This window comes from Chroicocephalus ridibundus, chromosome 9, assembly GCF_963924245.1.
Source record: "Chroicocephalus ridibundus chromosome 9, bChrRid1.1, whole genome shotgun sequence".
Classification (NCBI taxonomy): domain Eukaryota; kingdom Metazoa; phylum Chordata; class Aves; order Charadriiformes; family Laridae; genus Chroicocephalus; species Chroicocephalus ridibundus.
Genome location: NC_086292.1, coordinates 50,404,877 through 50,423,396, shown reverse-complemented (window position 1 = coordinate 50,423,396; position 18,520 = coordinate 50,404,877). Strand labels below are relative to the sequence as shown.

The 18,520-nt window shown below is 44.9% G+C and overlaps 1 protein-coding gene across 1 annotated transcript in view; it reads left to right on the top strand.

Annotated features, from left to right (window-relative positions):
- The first annotated feature begins 3,685 nt into the window (after positions 1 to 3,685).
- Positions 3,686 to 18,520, top strand: part of MAP1A (microtubule associated protein 1A) — a 68,223-nt gene continuing 53,388 nt past the window's right edge. Inside the window, exons 1-2 of the mRNA XM_063345768.1 lie at positions 3,686 to 3,861; positions 8,557 to 8,658. Coding sequence (XP_063201838.1) covers positions 3,705 to 3,861; positions 8,557 to 8,658 — 259 coding nt within the window. The 5' untranslated portion in view covers positions 3,686 to 3,704. The remainder of the gene's footprint in view (positions 3,862 to 8,556; positions 8,659 to 18,520) is intronic.

The following is an 18,520-nucleotide window of genomic DNA, read 5'->3' as shown; positions in this document are numbered from 1 at the left end:
AGGACAGGTATTTAATCATGAGAGCCTTACATGGCTGAGATTGCCTCAGCAAATTAGCTTCCTTCTTAAGCGTACATTTTACTTATCGACTTGTGTATCGCTTCCTTTGAATTCTACTAACATATTCAGTAACACAAAATGCACCACGTAAGACTGCAATCTAGCGATTTCACTATAAGCCAGGATCACATAGTTTCTCTGCACCTTCTTCTCGAGAAATCTTAGAATTGCTGCACGGTTTTGCTGAGCAAGGGACGCTGTGGCAGACGTCTGCACAGCGACGGTGGAACGCTGAGCGTTCGGGGCTGCTGGCAACCCCTTTGGTTCAGTCTGCAAAAAACCTTAGTAATATTCCATTTATGCTCATTTTTTATGCTTGTGCTTTGCCTGGCTGTTTCAGCTACGTTATTCTGACTGATTTTAGCTATCAGGAAAGATGAAACAAAGAGGTAAGAATTCTGGCCACTTTGTATTTAATATTTAATTGACTAAAAATCACCTTGGCTTCAAAGAGGGATTGTGGCATCAGTATGAATTAGTACCTTTCTTGGTCTGATAAACATCTGCTTTAATTCCAAAGCTCCGGATCACTGGAAATGGCACAACGAATATACATGATAATTTCATAGGCCCTTAGATCCTAGTCTCGACCAGAGCTGCGGTTGTTCCACTTTGCACAGGAGACACTCAGTATCTGGCAACACCTTCTGTAACACAACAGTGGGAGGAACGGGAGCGCTACTCTGATAAATCACCCATGGGGTTAAACAGAAGCAAAAGTATGTGGAGTTTGGTCAAACTTAAGGGCTTATCCCTCTCTTTCTGTATCTTACAACACACCCTGGAAGCGACACCACACCGGCTGTGCGGCTCCACCTCTGCACGGGAGCATTATGGAGTTGGGTCCTTCTGCCGCAGGTAAGGGCAGCTCTGCTCACCACGGGGAGGCCAAGGCCCACACAAAGTCCCTTTAGGCAGTCACCTATTTTCCCCTGCCACTTAGAAACGTCACGGCCAAAATGACATTGTATTTTACCTCAGTTAAAGGCGTTATCCTCATTCAGACACTGCCGTGGATCTCTGGTTCCTGGAAGTATATTTATTCATACGGACGTTTTTAGCTGGGGGTCAGGAAGTCACCGTTCCAGGCTAAAGGAGAGAAACTGAAATCGTGTGGATTGTTCTTCCCATGATACTATGAAGATCCTTTTTACGCTATTTTGAGCCTATTTTCTAAATCCGTTTTTATAACGGTCATTTACCTGTGATTCATCGTCCTTCACTGTTTAGAAGTAATCCTTTCATCTGTTTTTGCCAACTCTCACTCTGTGATGTTTGCCAGGACTCTAATACCTGTGATCAGCCCAGTCAGCTTTTGATATTTCATGGGGGTGCCAGCTACTGCTGCAGGGCATGAAAGCAGAAACTTACACCAGAATCGCTATACAGATCTATTATATGGATCCAGAGTGTTAATTTTCAGGGAAAAGTAGGAACTCGGTAGGCTGGAAATCCCTCATTTCACTGCCTTATGCAGTGAAGCCACCCCAATTCTACCGGGACCACAGACAGCTCTGATTCACATCAGAAAGCGACAGAAATATCATTATTCTATCATTTCGTGGTACAGTAGAAGAACGCAAATGGGTCACGTCGTGAAAACACATCTCTTAATTGTAAACAGTCTTCCCCAGAGGTTCCAGTCTCTCTGGTACAGAACCACGCGTGGGGGTTCTTTCTGAGCTTTCGCTCCAGTTTGTGTGTCTCCTGTTTCTCTTCCCCTTGGCAGAATCCCAGCTGGAGGAGCGTCTCTGCACTGCAGTGAAAAGCTGCAGCTCTGGAAAGCTTCCGTGACAGAAATAAGCAGCAAGTATTAGGACTGAATCACCTGAAAACAGAAGGCACTTCTACCAGCTGGTATGAAAATCTCTGAAAGTCTTTCATCTTTACGTTTTGTCATCATGTTTTCCCTCCATGATCTACAATTCTACTTCCATGACAGAATTTATTGTACACTGGTGTTTATTTGCAGGTTTATTGCTTTATTCACATATTTACCTACTTTAGTGCAATACCTTGAGACAAACTAAATAAATTAGCACAGAGAAATAAGTTGAACCCTTTTGATGCACTAATTCTCTCTGTTTATGAGATTTATTTCATAAAGATCGTAGCCAGTGGTGTCACCACGATTTAATGTGAAAAAGACCTATTGCATCACCTCGTAAGTTATCTGTTGAGAGCTAGAGCACCTTTTGATTAAAGACCTAAATTTGAGAAAACTCTGTAAGCTAGCAACGTCAGCTGTAGCCTGCAGAGATAATCATGCTGGATTTTCCCCCCTTTCTGTGGTTGGCATTTTTCCTGATTATCTTCTGTTAGAGTCTTACGACACTATAGATTCACACATGCTCGCCAAAATCCAACTGTCCGAACTGAGGTTTTGGCGGTGTCCTCGCTGCGGGCCTGGTGGGTAGGAAGGAGCACAACAGGGCAGGACCCTGGTTTATCTGTCCATCAAACCTCCCAAAATGGAAACCTGGCAGACCGCAGGGGACAGAACCTGACACCGCTTTAGGAACACTGCAGGTTATTGCTGACGTGACTCTTGGTTTACAATAGCTGGGTTGCTTTTCCTCCACCCAGCTGCATCAGCGCAGGACGGATCTCCCTTTGTCATAAAAGACATGTATTTTTCTATACGAAACTCCTTTCTGGTGGCTCTCTCTTGTCCAGCATGCAGAAATCTCACACTTTGACCGTGCTCGGCGTTCCCACACGCAGCACTGACGTGCTCTGAAGATGTGGCTGGGACTGGCTGCCGGTGACATGGACCTTGCCCTGGACCCAGGCCCCCTCCGGCCACCCGGGGCCTTAAGGGCTGTCCACGCAGCAGCTGACAGCTCAGGTGCTGGCGGCTGGCAAAGCTCACTGAGATTCTTCTTGTATCTCACGTTTCTGGAATCGAGGGAATCTCATCACTCACCATTACAGACCATTACTCTTGTCTTTAATTGGGCAGGAAGGAGAACCCCAGGGAACAGATGAAGATCTGACTGTTCTGCTTGCTATCAAGCAGCGGAGGAGAGTGAAGGGACAGGAGCGATGACACCGAGCCCAGGCGTCTTTTAGCACCGCCGTTTCCTGTGATTTTATTGCGTAATTATTTATTGCGGATACGGCAGCAACTGAACACCGGGCGTTTAAAAATCCCGGCGGGTTTCTGTGTTTAGGTACATCTCCCACACTCTGGTCAGGAGGGTACGCGGAGCCCCGCTCCCGGCTCTCCCCGGCGGCCGGCGGGCCCTCCACGGCCGGCTGTGGTCGCCCGCCCGCGCAGCGACCGCAGCCCCGCTCCCTGCGGCCCCTGGGGCTCACCGGCAGCCGCCGTCCCTCCAGGGCCGCCGCCGCGCTGAAGCGAAGCGGGGTGTCCCGGAGCCGGGGCTTCGCCGGGCCCGCCCGGGCCTTGCGCGGCCGCGGGGCCGGGGGGCGGTGCGCAACGGGCCCCCGCGCCGGCCGCTCGCGAGCGGCGGGGCGGGGCGGGGCGGGGCGGGGCGGGGCGGGGCGGGGCCCGCGGGCCACGCCCCCTCCGCCGCAGTAGCGCAGGAGCACGTGCCCGCTCGACCAATCGGGGAGGGGCTCCGGGCGCTTTAAGAGCCGTGCGCCAGTCAGCGCGCGCTGCAGTAGCGGCCGCCGGGGTTGCCATGGAGACCGCGGCCGGTCCGGTCGCTATGGAGACGGCAGCGCCCGGGCCGGCGGGCGCGCGGCGCCGGGAGCCGCGGAGGCACGCGCTGCTGGCCGTGATTGGGGAGGTCGGGACGGAGCCGGAGCGCGGGGCGCTGCGCGCCGCTCTGGAGCGCGGTGAGCGGGGGGCGGCCGAAGGACCCGCCGCAGGGCCGGGCGCTGCGGGGCTGAGAACGCGCCCGGCCCGAGGCAGAGCTGCCGTGCCCGCCCTGCCCTGTGGCACCGCCGCCCCGCCGCAGGCTCCCGCGGGGCCGGCGCTGCGGGCGGGGAAGGAGGCCGGCGGGATGCAGCCCAGGGGCGAGCCGGCGCTCTGCCGGGGCCGGGCGGGGGTGGCGGGGGCCGCCGGTGGGCGCGCCTGTGCCGCGGGAGCGGTCCTGGGCGTGGCCGGCGGGCGGTGGCGCAGCCGCAGGGGCGGCGCGGGCGGTGCTGCCGTGATCGGGGCCTGAGCTCCCTCGAGGACGAGCCCGGTGACAGATGGCGCTCGGCCGGCCCCGCTCCCGCGCGCTGTCGTGCCCTCGGGCGGTCGGGCCGTAAGCCCTGTCCCCCTGAGCGCTCCTTTATTTGCATGAGTGAAATGCGGTTAACGCTGGGTTTGAAGGTCTTAAAGCCTGAAGACGTTTTATGGTTCTGAATTCCTCAAGTTTCTATTTTATGAGCAGGTCAGTGGATTACCTTTCATTTCCCTCATACCCTGAGCTTCTCTCTCATTAGCGGAGGGTTTGCCTGGCTGGGCCCGCCACTGCGGTGTGAGGGCCGCAAATGGGCCTGCGGTGTCGCGGCCTCCCCCTGCCTGAGGAGCAGCCGTGTGGGCCAGGGGCGGAGGGGGATGAGCCACAGTGGTGACCTGGACTGCTCCAGGAGCCACACGGAGCAAGACACGGCTGCCATAACACTTGGCTCCTTTGTTGTCTGTTTTGTGGTAGTGCCCAGAGGCCTTGGCAATGAATGAGTCTTTGTGTATTACCAGATGCTGTGTTGTATAAAAGCGAGGGGGAAGGAGGTGGCAAGATGGTAGCTCTTGTTTTGTGGTGGTTTCTGATGGTTCCTAAGAAAAAGAAAGGAGAGGCTGTCAGCTACATCAGGACATTGAGGGAATCCCTGTTCTAAGAAACAGATTAGTACACCTCTGAGAAATAGAGTAACAGCCTTTTGACTTTGCATGCAATTCTTCCCTCTTCGCCCCCCATTTCCAAGACGTGTTGGTTTAAAAGATGCCAGTGACAACAGTTGTGATTTGGTTATTTGGAGATACTTCTGTGACTCTTTTCCTTTCAAGCATAAACAGTACCGAGGAACAGGTGGACAGTGCAATTTGAGAGGGTATGGGTATGGAGATGTCAAATCTTGTCCAATTTCTCCACTTCAGCATCTTTTCCATCTACCTTTGCCGGCAGGCCACTTACCAGCTACTCTGAGGGCAATGTTTTGGTCCCTTTTCCAAGCGATAGCTTTTTTCAGTAGGAGTAAGCCAGATTATGACCATTTGGCCTCTGAAAGCTCCTATTTGAGGAGGTACTCCTGTACCAGCCTGCATCCTTATCTATTCTCTGAATCTTTGAAATAGTGACAGATCAGACTGTAAACTAATGAATTTTGCTCTTTGATTCTGTGATTATATGCCAATAATCTGTGAATTCCCATTGCAGAGAAAAAAATAAATGCCAATTTTGCAAGATAAATGGTAATTGCTACAGCAGGAGTAAGTTCTATAGCTAGTTTTGCCTGACTGGAAACCTACTGAAATTCTGTGGAGTGCAGACACTTCTTTGCATGAGAGACATTTAAGCAGTATTGGTAAGTTACTAACAGTAGAAGTGAACTGCTGAGGGAGCTAGGAACTTGGATTTCGGACTTTCCTCTGTCACTGACTTGGAGTAGGACCTCCAGCAAGTCATAGAGGAGTCTTCCCCACTGAAATGTGAGAATGACCTCTTCTGGAAATGGACCAACATCTGCAAATTGGAAGATGGATATAAAAAGGAAGGATAGTTAAAGTGACAGCAGGGTCTTCGATCTGCCACCAGAGAGCATATTACAATGCTGGAGACAGCTATAATCTTGATTCAGGGAGTTCAAGAAATGTGGAAATGGTACATGCATGATGATTCCTGTTTCTTAAGCAATAGTTTGCTGGAGAGTGCTTATGTGAGGTTTGTGTGAGGGTAGAACAGGCTGCTGAGCAGATGATTTTATTTCCTCAGGAAACAAAGCTGTGTAAATAACAAAATGCTTCTGCCCTTCAGAGAAGCATTTTTCTGTAACTTGGTAAGGGGCTTATAGCCCAGAAAACAATCAGATTAACAAAACTGGCAAATGAAGTTGGCAAGCAAAGTTGGTCCTTAGTGTTACATGTACATCTAGATAGGGTTTTCTAAAGAATGAAAAAACTAGGTTTTGTTTTGTGTCTTAGTTCTGTTGCCTGTGGTGCCCTGTCTGTGCAAAAAGGAAAACCCAAAAATAAAACCAACCAAACAAAAAAAAAATCACAAAAATATTTTTCAGTGAATAAATCTCTTGCTCTGGATGATTCAGAAAGTGTGCTTTCCCAGACTTCTTCCTATACCTTGGTTCAGGAGAATGGAATAGTGAATATAGGACATGACGGGAGCCTGCTTGTTCCCATGTGTAGTGCTTCTTAGGCAGTGGCATTATGTGTCTGTGGGATGCTTGAATAACACTTATTCTAAAATGCTTTCTAATAAATACTGGTCTTATTTTTCTGCTCCTGTGTGACTTTTGTCCAGTTTTGAAACAACGTCTGGAAGACTAGGTCTGGTATTAGGGGGAAATGACAAATCTTATAAGCCAATTACCTCAGCAGGAAATCAAAAAAGTTCACAAGGGCATAAGGGAAGAGATGGAAAACTGATGAACTGCATGGTACCTTACCTAAGCCATGCATGTGCAAAGAGAATGAATATTTAGAAACCTTATTATGTTATAGTGTGCAGTCTTGTATTGGGAGGTAGAGAGGATCCTAATCAGCAAGGACAGTGTTCTGGCTCCTGTGCCATGGGATGATAAATTGATTAGGAGTAACTTCAGACTACCTGGAGGGGAAAAAATGTTGAATAAACTGCTGCAAGTAAGATGATAATTTCACTCTTCCCTTTCCTTGCTTTGAAAGAGGATCTCTTCTTTCTGCATCCTAGAGGATGTAGCAGTACCTCAAATAGCATTTATTGCTGCAGTAGGACACCACGATAGTGACACAGCAGCTAGAGTCAGCAGGATTTGCCCTGCAGAGTGCCACCTTGTTCCTGTCCAGGTCAGAACACTCATCAGTACTGCATTAAGATGCACTGGTATTGGACATTTGTTTAAGCAATCATGCTTTCCAAGAGTATAGCACACTAAAACATTTTGTTCACCTTCTTGCTTCCTGTCTTTTATTACATGTAAAATTTGTTCCTATCCCATGCCCAAACTGAAAGGAATAGATCTTCTGTGACGCTGAATGTGGTGGTAAGTTGTTTTATTCCCCCCCTTTGATGTTCAGAGGGTTTACTGAGGGTTTTTTGTGCACTCTGCAGTGCAGACTGTCAGGTAATACATAAGCTATTACTCTGTCAGCTATCATCAGAAGAAGCTAAGAACAAAGTTTTCTTGAGCTGCTATAGATTCTGCAGGCCTTGAGACTACTGAACTGTGTGATGCAATGATTACTAACTATCTTGGTTACGTGTAGAAAGCCGGAGTTTGTATCCCAAAAGATCCTCTTTCCCACCAGTGGCCAGCAGAAGCTGTTGCACAATGTGGAGTTACTGTGCTAGAGAACTAGAACTGCAGTAACTGGGAATGATACCTCCGTGAAAAATCAACATGCTTCACTTGAAAGAAGGCAGATATCAGCTGCAATAAAACTTTATTTTATGCAAGAGAGGAAATGTCTCCAGAAGATGGTGGAAGAACTCTATGAGGACCCCATCAAGAAACAGTGGGGCTGAAATTCTTGTTTCAGTTAACTCTTAGAAGTCTGTGACATTGGCCTTCAACACCTGTATTTCATCAGGCAGCAGCACAAGAGGCTGTAGTACTGATTCACGCTGATATCCTGGTTTTGTTCATGGTGCTGACGTGTAGTATCACACCATCTAGGAGAGGCTGCTCCGTACTGGGATGTGAAGATGTGTAATCTGTAGTGTTTGGTGTCATCCAGAATGTGCAACTGCTCACGCTGAAGGTGACTTCCTCAGCATGGCATGGTGCCACTCGCTCTGGGAGCAGATGCTGCTTCCTGCTGTGATATGAAGGCGATTAGCTTACCAAGATTATATAGATTAAAGAGCAAACTCAGAGGGTCTCGGTGGTGTCACAGGCTTTGAAGGAGTGATTAGGCAGGGCAAGTTGTGGGGGGGCTTTTGTGACTTGGAGGATGCACAAGTTGTAAGAGCAGAGAAGCTGGTGTCTCTGAGCTGTTTAGTAGCTTAACCCTCCAGTAGACTAGTGACCAATGCTGGATAATGCAGAAGATGTAGAACTAACGTAACCTGCTGCGTAACACAACATGCATTTCTTGCTTAGGCAGTGGTGTAATTTATTTAGCCTCAACCCCCTGTAGCTTTTTGGTTTTACTTGTGCGAAGCCCAAGTTGAATGAAGGCTTGCTCACTGCATGTACTTCAGAGATAGATGTTTTATGGAGGGCAAGCATCTTATGGCCCTCTGCTTCTGAAGACTTTCTCCATCCTAAGTCTGCTCTTTTGGATGAGCATCACTGGTCCTTGTGTGTCCCGTTAACTTCTCTATCTCCACTTCTGTTTCTGGAGTAAATGTAATAACAGCTCACTATTCTTTTGTTGTTGTTTGGCAGGAATTCGTTCCTGGAACATTAACATTCTGTCCTGTGACCTGAATCAGCAACTGAGACTCTTTGTGACCCGACACCTGGCGCAGTTTTCTTCAGAAGTCAAAGGTCAGCTTTTTGGTTTATTAGCATTAACTTTCAACTTTTTTTTTGGGCTTGAAAAAAAATACACAATAAAGCTGATTGTGATTGAGAATGACAAATTTAATTAATGAGTTGTTTGCCCAGGATTCTTCAGATATGAATACTAATGAGGAAAAACTATGTTAAGGATCTGTGGATGCAAGGAATTTAACTAAAAAGTAAAGATCTTACCACTGAGAATAGAGTAGATCGAAACATGTGCTGTTTAAAAGCCTATTAAGCTAGTAAGTTATAATTTGCCTGTCTGTCTCCTGTACCTTACTCGGGTGGCACAATATAGTTTTACTTTGTAAGCTGTTTATTATCTATCTCTTCCTTTTGGGTTTTAGAATGTACCTTTTGTATGCACAAAATGTATTGCAAGTAGTGTATAAGGCTAGTCGAATGACTTTCTGAATCCCTTTTTTGAAGGCCTATTCCCCCTTCTGTCATGGCTGTGGCCTTGTGGTTCTGTAGGTGAACAAGACCTAAAAGTTGACTTAATCTTGCAACCATGTCTCCATTTGTGTATGGCAGGACAGCTCTAACTCTGGAGCAATGTAACTGGAACCTGAAGCATTACCTTGATTCAGGCTGTAAAGTAGGAAATTGAATTAGACTATGACCATCTGTAAAGTATGGCAGGAGTTTATTAAACATCTAAAAACGCTACCTCTCTCCTCCCCAGAAATGATTTCTGTGAGAGTCCTGTAAGCTTCCATGAAACCTCCTGCGGTCTCTTCACTCAGGTCTAATCTGTAAAATGTGAGATATTAGTCACAGACACACAGAATCTTAGTGGTTGGAAGGGACCTTTGAGATCATCGAGTCCAACCACATAAAAAACCCACACAAAAAAAGCACCCACCAACTAAACTCCACACCCACAACTCCACACACAACACCCCACCACAAACCAATAATCTTGGGCACTAGAGCATGCCCTGAAGAGCCATGTCTACACGTTTCTTAAATATCTCCAGGGATGGTGACTCCACCACCTCCCTGGGCAGGTTGTTCCAGTGCTTGACCACTCTTTCAGTAAAGTAATTCTTCCTAATATCTAATCTAAATCTCCCTTGCCGCAGCTTCATACCATTTCCTCTGGTCCTGTCGTTATTCCCTTGGGAGAAGAGGCCAACCCCTGCCTCTCTACAGTTTCCCTTCAGGGAGTTGTAGAGGGCAATGAGGTCTCCCCTCAGCCTCCTCTTCTCCAAACTAAACATGCCCAGCTCCCTCAGCCTCTCCTCACAGGACTTGTTCTCCAGACCCCTCACCAGCTTGGTGGCTCTCCTCTGGACACGCTCCAGCACTTCAATGTCTTTCCTGTAGTGAGGGGCCCAAAACTGAACACAGCACTCGAGGTGAGGCCTCACCAGTGCAGAGTACAGAGGCACCATCACTTCCCTACTCCTGCTGGCCACGCTATTCCTGATACAAGCCAGGATGTTGTTGGCCTTCTCGGCCACCTGGGCACACTGCTGGCTCATGTTAAGTTGGCTGTCCACTAACACTCCCAGGTCCTTTTCTGCCGGGCAGCTTTCCAGCCACTCAGCCCCAAGCCGTTAGTCATGTGGCCTAAAGGATTGTAGGTTCTTGCTATTCATCCATTGCGATCTTAAGGACTCAGGTTCTTATTGCTAACACTGCATTTGTAAGATAATGGCTAGGCTAACATTAATCTGTTTAATAAAGTGCTGTGCTGTCACTGGACCTGAAAAACCCTTGCTTTATCACACTAGGGTCTAAAGATCCTGACCTGTTTTCCCAATTGTACTTAGCATTAGATGGGCATGTGATAAGAAGTGTTCAATATTTGCTCAGGAAAGAGCTAAGGCATGAATAGGATTCCAGTAACACGAACAATTCTATGGTCTGTTTGCATACTTCACTGACAAACTTGCTGATCGGTAGCAGTAATTTTCTCCTCTACTTAGAAATACAGATTAATTGTTATAATCATGCTTTAATTTGACAGATATTGGTCTCACAAATAAACAACAGAACAATGGCCTGCCACTCTAGTAGAAAAGTTTGTGATCTGTAAGTCTGTTTTCTATTTCTGACCGTGCAAGGTGGGGAACTGATATCTGTTTTCCTTTCTACATAATGGTTCTAGTGCCACAGTGCAGACTAAGTGGCCATAGCTATCTGCAGGATCTGGCAGAGCTGAAGAAACACATATGTTAATGCTCTTCCTTGATGTAGGGATTTCACGTGTTGCTGTGTATTAACCAATGTGCGATGGAGAAAGTTCTGGATTTGGCTCAGTCAAATTGTTCCTTAAGATTCTGGTGCTGCTGTTCTTCAGTAACACTGTGGAGAAACAGTGACAGTTTAGACGCCGATGGGATGCACTCTGCATTCTAGGACAATTCCCAGCTTCTCCTGGAGGAACTTGCCTTTGCCCTGCCCTGGACCAGTCTGTCCCTGTGTCTCTTCAACCAAATGTTTGTTACCTGGGGTCAAGTGCAATTGTAGTTCATCCTATAGCAAATATGGATGCAGGATATATTGAAGAATAGTCTCTATCTGTGGCTTCTTGAGGTGCTGCAAGTCAGATTGGGTTTTGTTTATGCAGGTGTAGCTCTTGCAGTGTAAGACATTTCCCAGATACTGTTATCTCTTCAAAAGTGATATACCAAATAAGCTATTTTCTATCAAATTTAGTAATCTAATCTGAGGGAGGCTGCTCTCCTGTACTGCTGTAAAAGCAACTGCTGGCATGGATTCCGAACCCCAGTGAGTATGAACAGCACTATATCGTAGCTGCGATGAGTTAGTTACGACTTGGGCAACAGCTGCAGAAGTGCTAATGGTGTTGGTCAGTTGGAGCAGCGCAGGCAAGCTTTGACTGCTGCACTGTCTGAAAAGGCTGGGTTTTCTGTCCTAACTTACACCTCTTATTTACACAGGGATCCCCCAAACAGACAAGGCTCTAAGCCCCTCAGCTGGTCTTGCCTTTGTGCCTGAGTCTGTCCTGTGGGTCTGTTCAGTAAAGGTATCCTTATGCTTCCGGATGGTTCGATGTGGCTATTTGGACAAGTCTCTTTCCAGATGTGCTTGTTTTCTGGAAGATGATGGAGGCAGTTTGTGTAACAGAATAATGTTTTCAGTAGTTCAATAGCTTTGTAAGCTGCCTGATTGAGGAGAGTCAGGGAGAGAAGTGGGTGGTGGTGAGCTTCTTTTCCTTAGGAAAAGACAGTGTGACTTAGAGCTATTGCAGTCTCTCTGCTAGCAGTGGCTAATACTGCTAAAACCTCTTACCATGCTGCTTTTTGGATGTTGTGGTATCACTAAGGATCATAATCATGTTAAACAGTTTGGGGTGACTCTCTTTGTAGGGCAAACTCACCTCATCTTAGGTCAGCTGATTTCACTAAAGGAGTTGAAATTGTCTGTAGAGACTTGATCCTGAATTGGAGGCTTGCAGCTTAATGTGGTACAAGATATGCTGCCATTCTTCCTCAGAGACCCTCCCCATCTCTACACATCTGCAGGATTTCCTGTGGGCCTACCCATTCCCGCTAACTCTGCACAGCATCTACACAAAAGCTCTAGTACTTTTTTAGGAAAGGAAAAGCATAGCTGGCACTCAGCTGTTCCTGCTTCTGGTGTGGTCAGTGGTGTAGATGTGAGATATTCTGGCCTGGTAATCTATGGAACGTGGATTGGTCTTTTGAACAGATCAGTTACTATAGATAGCTGTTTGGTTTGTGGCAAGTTTGTACAGCCGGCATATGTAATTTCTCTAACAGAGTCCCCTGGCAGCACTTAAGGCAAGAACAGCCAGGTAGAGACAGGCTTTGGGATTACAAAGGTTTAGAGAGCAGGTTTGAATCAAACTAGATATTTGCATGTTCCTGTTGTCTGATTCGGTTAGCATGGATCTTGAAATGCAGCAAGATGATCCCTCAGAAAGGGTCTATCCATGGACTCAAGAATACTGAAGCAAAAGGAATAAGCATGCAAATAACGGCCACAATTTAAAATGTATTAAGCAGTGGTCTAGAGCTGCAGAAAATGATGACAGTCCATACAGCTCAAGATTGCAGCAAGAGATAGTGTGGCTTAGAGATGAATGCTGAGGGTTTAAACTAAGGAGTTATGCTATAATCCCATTATTTACTTGATGGTGGTGGATCTTGAGTAGGCGGAGGGCATGGGAAAGACTGCTACCAGAGAAATTTCAGGTCACAACTGATAATATAATCTAGAAGAAGCTCTAAATGTAAACTGGGAACAGTCTTGACTGAATTCCATATGTGCCGTCAGACCATACCCTTTGGAAGATAGCTGCAGTCTCAACAAATGTTCTTCTAGCTATGCCGGTTCTGCTTGAGCAGCTATTCTATACTGATTACTTTCATGGTTAAGAATCTTTATAATTTATTTTCTAACTTCTGTTGCAACTTGTATATCCTGTAACAGCCCTACGAAGATGTGTGTTCGTTGCCATTCTACTCCAGATGGACATACATAGAACTGGAAACTCTTTAACAGTAGGAGTTGTTCTGCTCTATACGCTGTAGATGCCCTCTTCTTCCTGCTGTGTGCATAGAGAAGCATGGCTGCAACTGATTTTCCTCCTAGTATTCATAGCTTGGTGTTAGCTCCTCTGAGCAGAAGGCTGTCCTAGGGATCTACTGAAATCCCTTCCAGTTAATGTTTTTATGGTTCCATACCGCTTGAAAGATCCCAGTCTAGCTTGTGTGCGGGAGTGTGTCTCCATACTGGTATGCTCATCAGTGTATCTGGACGATAAAACTATTATTTTCAGATGTGCATTAATCTCAGAATATCATTCCTTTAATGGTTAATGTTTGCACTCTGTGATTAGGGAAAAGTCAGCTGGAGCACAGCAGTTACTTTCAAGCCAAAGTGGTTCTTTGACCTTCTATTTAATGCAAAAGGCTTCTCACTCTACAGACTTGTAACAGCCAGTAAAAGTTTGACATCACTGGCAATAACCAAAAGGTGAAGGCTGGTAATACAATATGACTAAGTAAAGCAGTCTAACAGAATATTCCAAGGCTTTCCTACCTGCAATTTCTGACTTGGTTACAGTAGTTATTCCCAAACTGTATTTGTGTTATGTTAATGCTTAGTGTTTGAAGCTGAAATCAAAATGTAACTGCAATATTGTGTGGGAGCAGAGGGCACAGTTATCCTTCTGACAAGTTTTTAGTCTGTTTAGAGATGACGAGGAACAAATGAATCTCAAATGTGCTACAAACGAGAGGAGAAAAGATGTGGATGGAGCTGGTAATGGTGAGGTGGTCATACCTAATGCACCTCATGGAAGTTGATTTGTTGGGGTCTCTTTTTTTCTACACTGACTTGCTGGCTCTTTTCTGAGTATCACAAACATTGTGACTCTTGCTGTATGGAAGACCTTGCATGACAAACTTTGTATGTGTTATGGAGAATCTGGAAGCTGGTAAATGGTCTGAAGGAGGGAGAGGGTGATGTGATGAGAAAAATGAACAGAAGTGTCAAACTAATTCCGGGTGAACTACTGGAGGCTTGTGTGCCCTTACATGGCAAGGGCAGCCCCATGTCCACTCTTGCACAGTTGTCAATACCCACCGGCTGCCGCAGTAGTTTAAGATCATGTACAGTGTCTCCTTGTGCTGGATGTTAATATTTCCTTACAGCTGAGAGGGACTGTCTCTTTTAAAAAAAATAAAAATGATGTGGTACAAGGTGTAATGCTCAAAATAACTTCTCAGCACAAGGGAAGTATGCTTTCTGATACCTATTGGTTTTGATGCTCAGGGAAAACAGCTGCTTTTTCTGAAAACAGTTCTCTACACAAATATTAGCAGCTACTTTCAGCCCAACTAGGGGATTTTAAGTAGCTCAACAGCCGTCCCAGTGATCTTTCCTCTCATTGTACTGTGTAGTAGTCTTCAGAAAACTTTTTATAAATAACTAATGACATAATTGAAAATCAAGCAATTAAAAACAACATTCAGGTTGAACTTGATGGAACAAATGCTTGAAATAATGAAACATTGATGAGCTACTTTTCTTGCCTCTGTAAAAGGGTTATCAGAAATATTAAACACTTTCAAGTATCAGCTTGCAGGTTTCTTTGCAAACAGTGTTGTGTGCTGAAAGCCAGCAGGGTTTGTATAACAGTCTAATAACAAGCTGCCTTGCAGGCAGATGGCCTTCAGGCTCTGAAGCCTTCCATATTCGACCTAATACACACGCTCCACATCCTACCGATGCCTTTGTTTTACATTTAATGACAATTGAGGTTACAGATATCTGCCACAGCCCACTTAGGATGTAGCAAGGTTGCATTATAGTTCCTGAAGGCAGCTCTCTTTTTTTGGATGAGTACTCCTGGAATGCTATCAACTCGAGCTCGGAGAAGAATAATCTGGTTTTATTGCCTCTCTAGAATTTATGGTCAGCTACAAAGAGGATGGAGGCTTTCTGTTCATAAGGGGCAATAGCTGCAAGTTGCATTGGGAGAGCTTTCAACTCAAGGTAAGAAAGAAATTCTATTACTGTGAGAACAGTCACAGAACAACCTCCCCAGGGACACGGTAGAGTCCGCATCACCAGAGGTTTTCAAGATGTGATTGGACAGGGTGCTGGATAATATCATGAGTGCTCCTTTTCCCATGAAAAGTTGGACGAGGTGATCTTTTGAGGTCCCTCCCAACCCGCGCTGTTCTGTGCTTCTAAGGATTTAACTTTGCAACAGTTAAAGAACAAAGAGTTTTACTAGTGGCACAAATAAGGTTGTGTGAGGTTACAAACCTGCTAAGAAGCAAAGGCAAATGCACGAGTCCACTACAAACATCTTAGTCTCAAAGTCTGAATTTGATCCTCCTTTTACAGTAACAAATATCTCATAGTTTAATGTTTTTACTTGTACAAGTGACTTCTTGGAACTTGGAATGGCTTTGAGTGTCAGTTTGTGCCATATAGTTTTTTCCACTGCACTGCTTAGCTAGTTTTCAGTGATTAATCTCAAGTGCATGGCAATAAAAAAAAACCCTGCCTTGTTTATTCAAATTATAGCTCCCAGATTGTGCAGATGACAAGTTTGTGTGTTCAAGCAAAAGGTGTTCTAGACCAATTGCTTGTGAAAATTATATTACAGTGAACATGCGTGTTCCCCACAGCTGTGGCCTCTTCCTAGAGAGACTGCTGTAACATAGATCATCCAGTGATGGATTTTGTTCAGCTCCTGGATGTTAGTAAAAGGACTACTATTTTCTAAACTTGCATGTTTAGGTAATAAAAAAGTCAGTGGTTAATACTGTTTTTTTTCACAGATGCAATAATGGTTCTTTAGACTTTTAGATGTGATTTCTAGTCCTTGAGCAATTAACTTTCCTGCACCATTTGTCTGCCAACATACTTCTGACCAGAGAAATATAAAAGCAAACACTTGTCACCTTCTGTGCTTTTTCCTTACGTGTTTGAGGGCTGTATTTGCTCTCATAGTAACAATGCTGAGTGTGACCTCAAAGATTATGTGAACTGCGGCCTCCCAAAATACAGTTTCCCATGCTGTAAGTGCAGTCTGTGTTTCTTGCTGCTACGGTGTGGCTGCAGCAATCCCAAGCGTTGCTCTTTTCAGCTGACTTTTGTCACAAACAGCTTTAAAGATCGGCTCTGTGGGACTTGAAAGCACCACCAGTTAGACATCCTTTAATCAGTTACTTGTGTGTTCTGTAAGAATATGCATTCTGTAAGGATGCTGTAGGTCAGGGTAGGTGGTTGTGCGGGTTCAAGCAAAAGGTGCACCCAGCACAGTGACAAAAAATGGATGTGTGGGCAGTAGTGTAAGATGAGCACGTAAAATACTTCCTCCTTGTACTGTCCTAGCTCATATCTCTTTCCAGCTCATGGAGAGCTATATTTTCTGTGTGTTTAGTAACACTCAGCACTCTTCAACTTCCACAACGTTTTCCAGTCTTCCCCTACTAGAAGTAAAAAAAAAAAAATCTGTCAAGGAGTTGAACAGTTCAGTGACATGTTGCCGGAAGAAATCTGCAACCTCTTCTCATTGCCTTGGATTCTCATTCCTGTCTGTTCTTTTTGATCTACCCTCCTACGCTGGACAATTCCTGTCTAGTCTAATTGTGTTATAGGTTTGGCATATTTGCCTTCTCATTATTTCTTCAGGTTGAAGGGGCCTGGTTTACCTAATGGTTCCTTATAGGGAAGCTATTCCATACCTTTTATCTTTCTTGTTTTATTAATGTCTTCTGGAACTACCTCTTTGAGATGCTGGGATCAGAAGTGTGTAGTGTTCAAAGCGGGGTAGAGCTATGTATTTATACAGTATCACAATATTTTTTCTTTTTCTGATTTCTAACGTATCTATTCACTTTCTGACTGCTGCTGAGCAGGGAGCTGACTCCTGAATAGAGCTATGACTATCATAACCTCAAGATCTCTCCCTAGTGCTAGTAGTTAGCCCTAGTTACTCTAGTTAGTGTCATTTTAAGTGTGATTTACACTGATAAATAAAATGGTAAATAAAACTCAGCATTGTGAAGTCTCCCTCAGTAGTTCATCCTCAGCCATGCTAATAACTTGGTATTATGCATAAGCTTTGCCACCAGTCTGCTTTCCTCCTTTTCAGGTTGTTTATGAATAGGGTGAACAGCACAAGTCCTGGTATAGGCTGTATGACATGCCTTATGAAATAATAATTACACTATATCAATACAACCTTTGAGGTTTTGACAAGCTTATTTGGTTTTTATTAAGAAGTAGGGTCATATTTTCTGTAATGCCATGCTGATTGGCATTCATTTTGTATTCTATTTGGATTTTTACTGCTGCTGGGTTTTCCAGTCTTTTAGGACTTAAATGCCAGAGCACTGGAGCTCAGATTGGAAGCTGAAAGCTTCTTAGTCAATCTCTTGGATCTTGTACAGACATTACGGGTTTGTATAGATGTAGTCTGATTGCTGCATTCTCCCACTACTATTACTGTTAAAACACAAATAATTTCATTGTCTCTAAAATATATTCTTCATTTATTCCAAATACATAACAGAAATACTTACTGAGTATTTCTGGGTCTATTTGACTTGCAGGGCTGTTTAAAAACAAGAGATAGCACAAAAGCAAAAACTTGTAAGATCATGTATAAAACTTTATTTCAACATGTTGATTTTACCATCTTTAACAGAATTTTTTAATGCCAAGAGAGCTCCTCTGGAAACTACATATCTTCAGAGTTCTTTTTGATAATATTGGGCTGCATTTTATGTATTTGAAGCCAGCATACTGAACCTTTTTTGGTAGGCCACACTAGGAAGGTAACAGGATTAATCTTTGTTTTCCTTTTGTGTATTTCAAAATATTCCTTTGTTTATAACACATACATTATGGTTCTGCCTGCGATACCCAAAAAGCTATTGGGTGAGGATAAGAAACCAGAGCTCCAATTAGCTGTCTTGCACTTCAGCTAAGCAGAGGTTAATTTAATTCTTGCTTTCATGCTGTTCTGTCCAAATGTTGAGTACTGACTGAAGGGGCAAATGACACTTCTCTCCCTCCAAAATTAACGTAAGCATTAAACCAACCCTCTGCAACTGACACTTCTGTGTATGGGTTATAAATCTGAAACTGCTGAGGGTTCAGTAAAATCATATGGGATCTACCCTTGTGAAGCATCATTCCTATCAAAGAAAACTTTTTTCATAGATGCTCTGGTTCTGTTCTGCTGCCTGGTAAGGTGAAAATCCTGTTCAGCTTTTAAAAAGTGAATAAGATGAAAGGAAATGCCTTAGTGAATCAGAAAGTGGTCTATCTAGCCCAATATTCTGTCTCCAGGAGTAGCAACAAGAGATGCAGTTCAGGG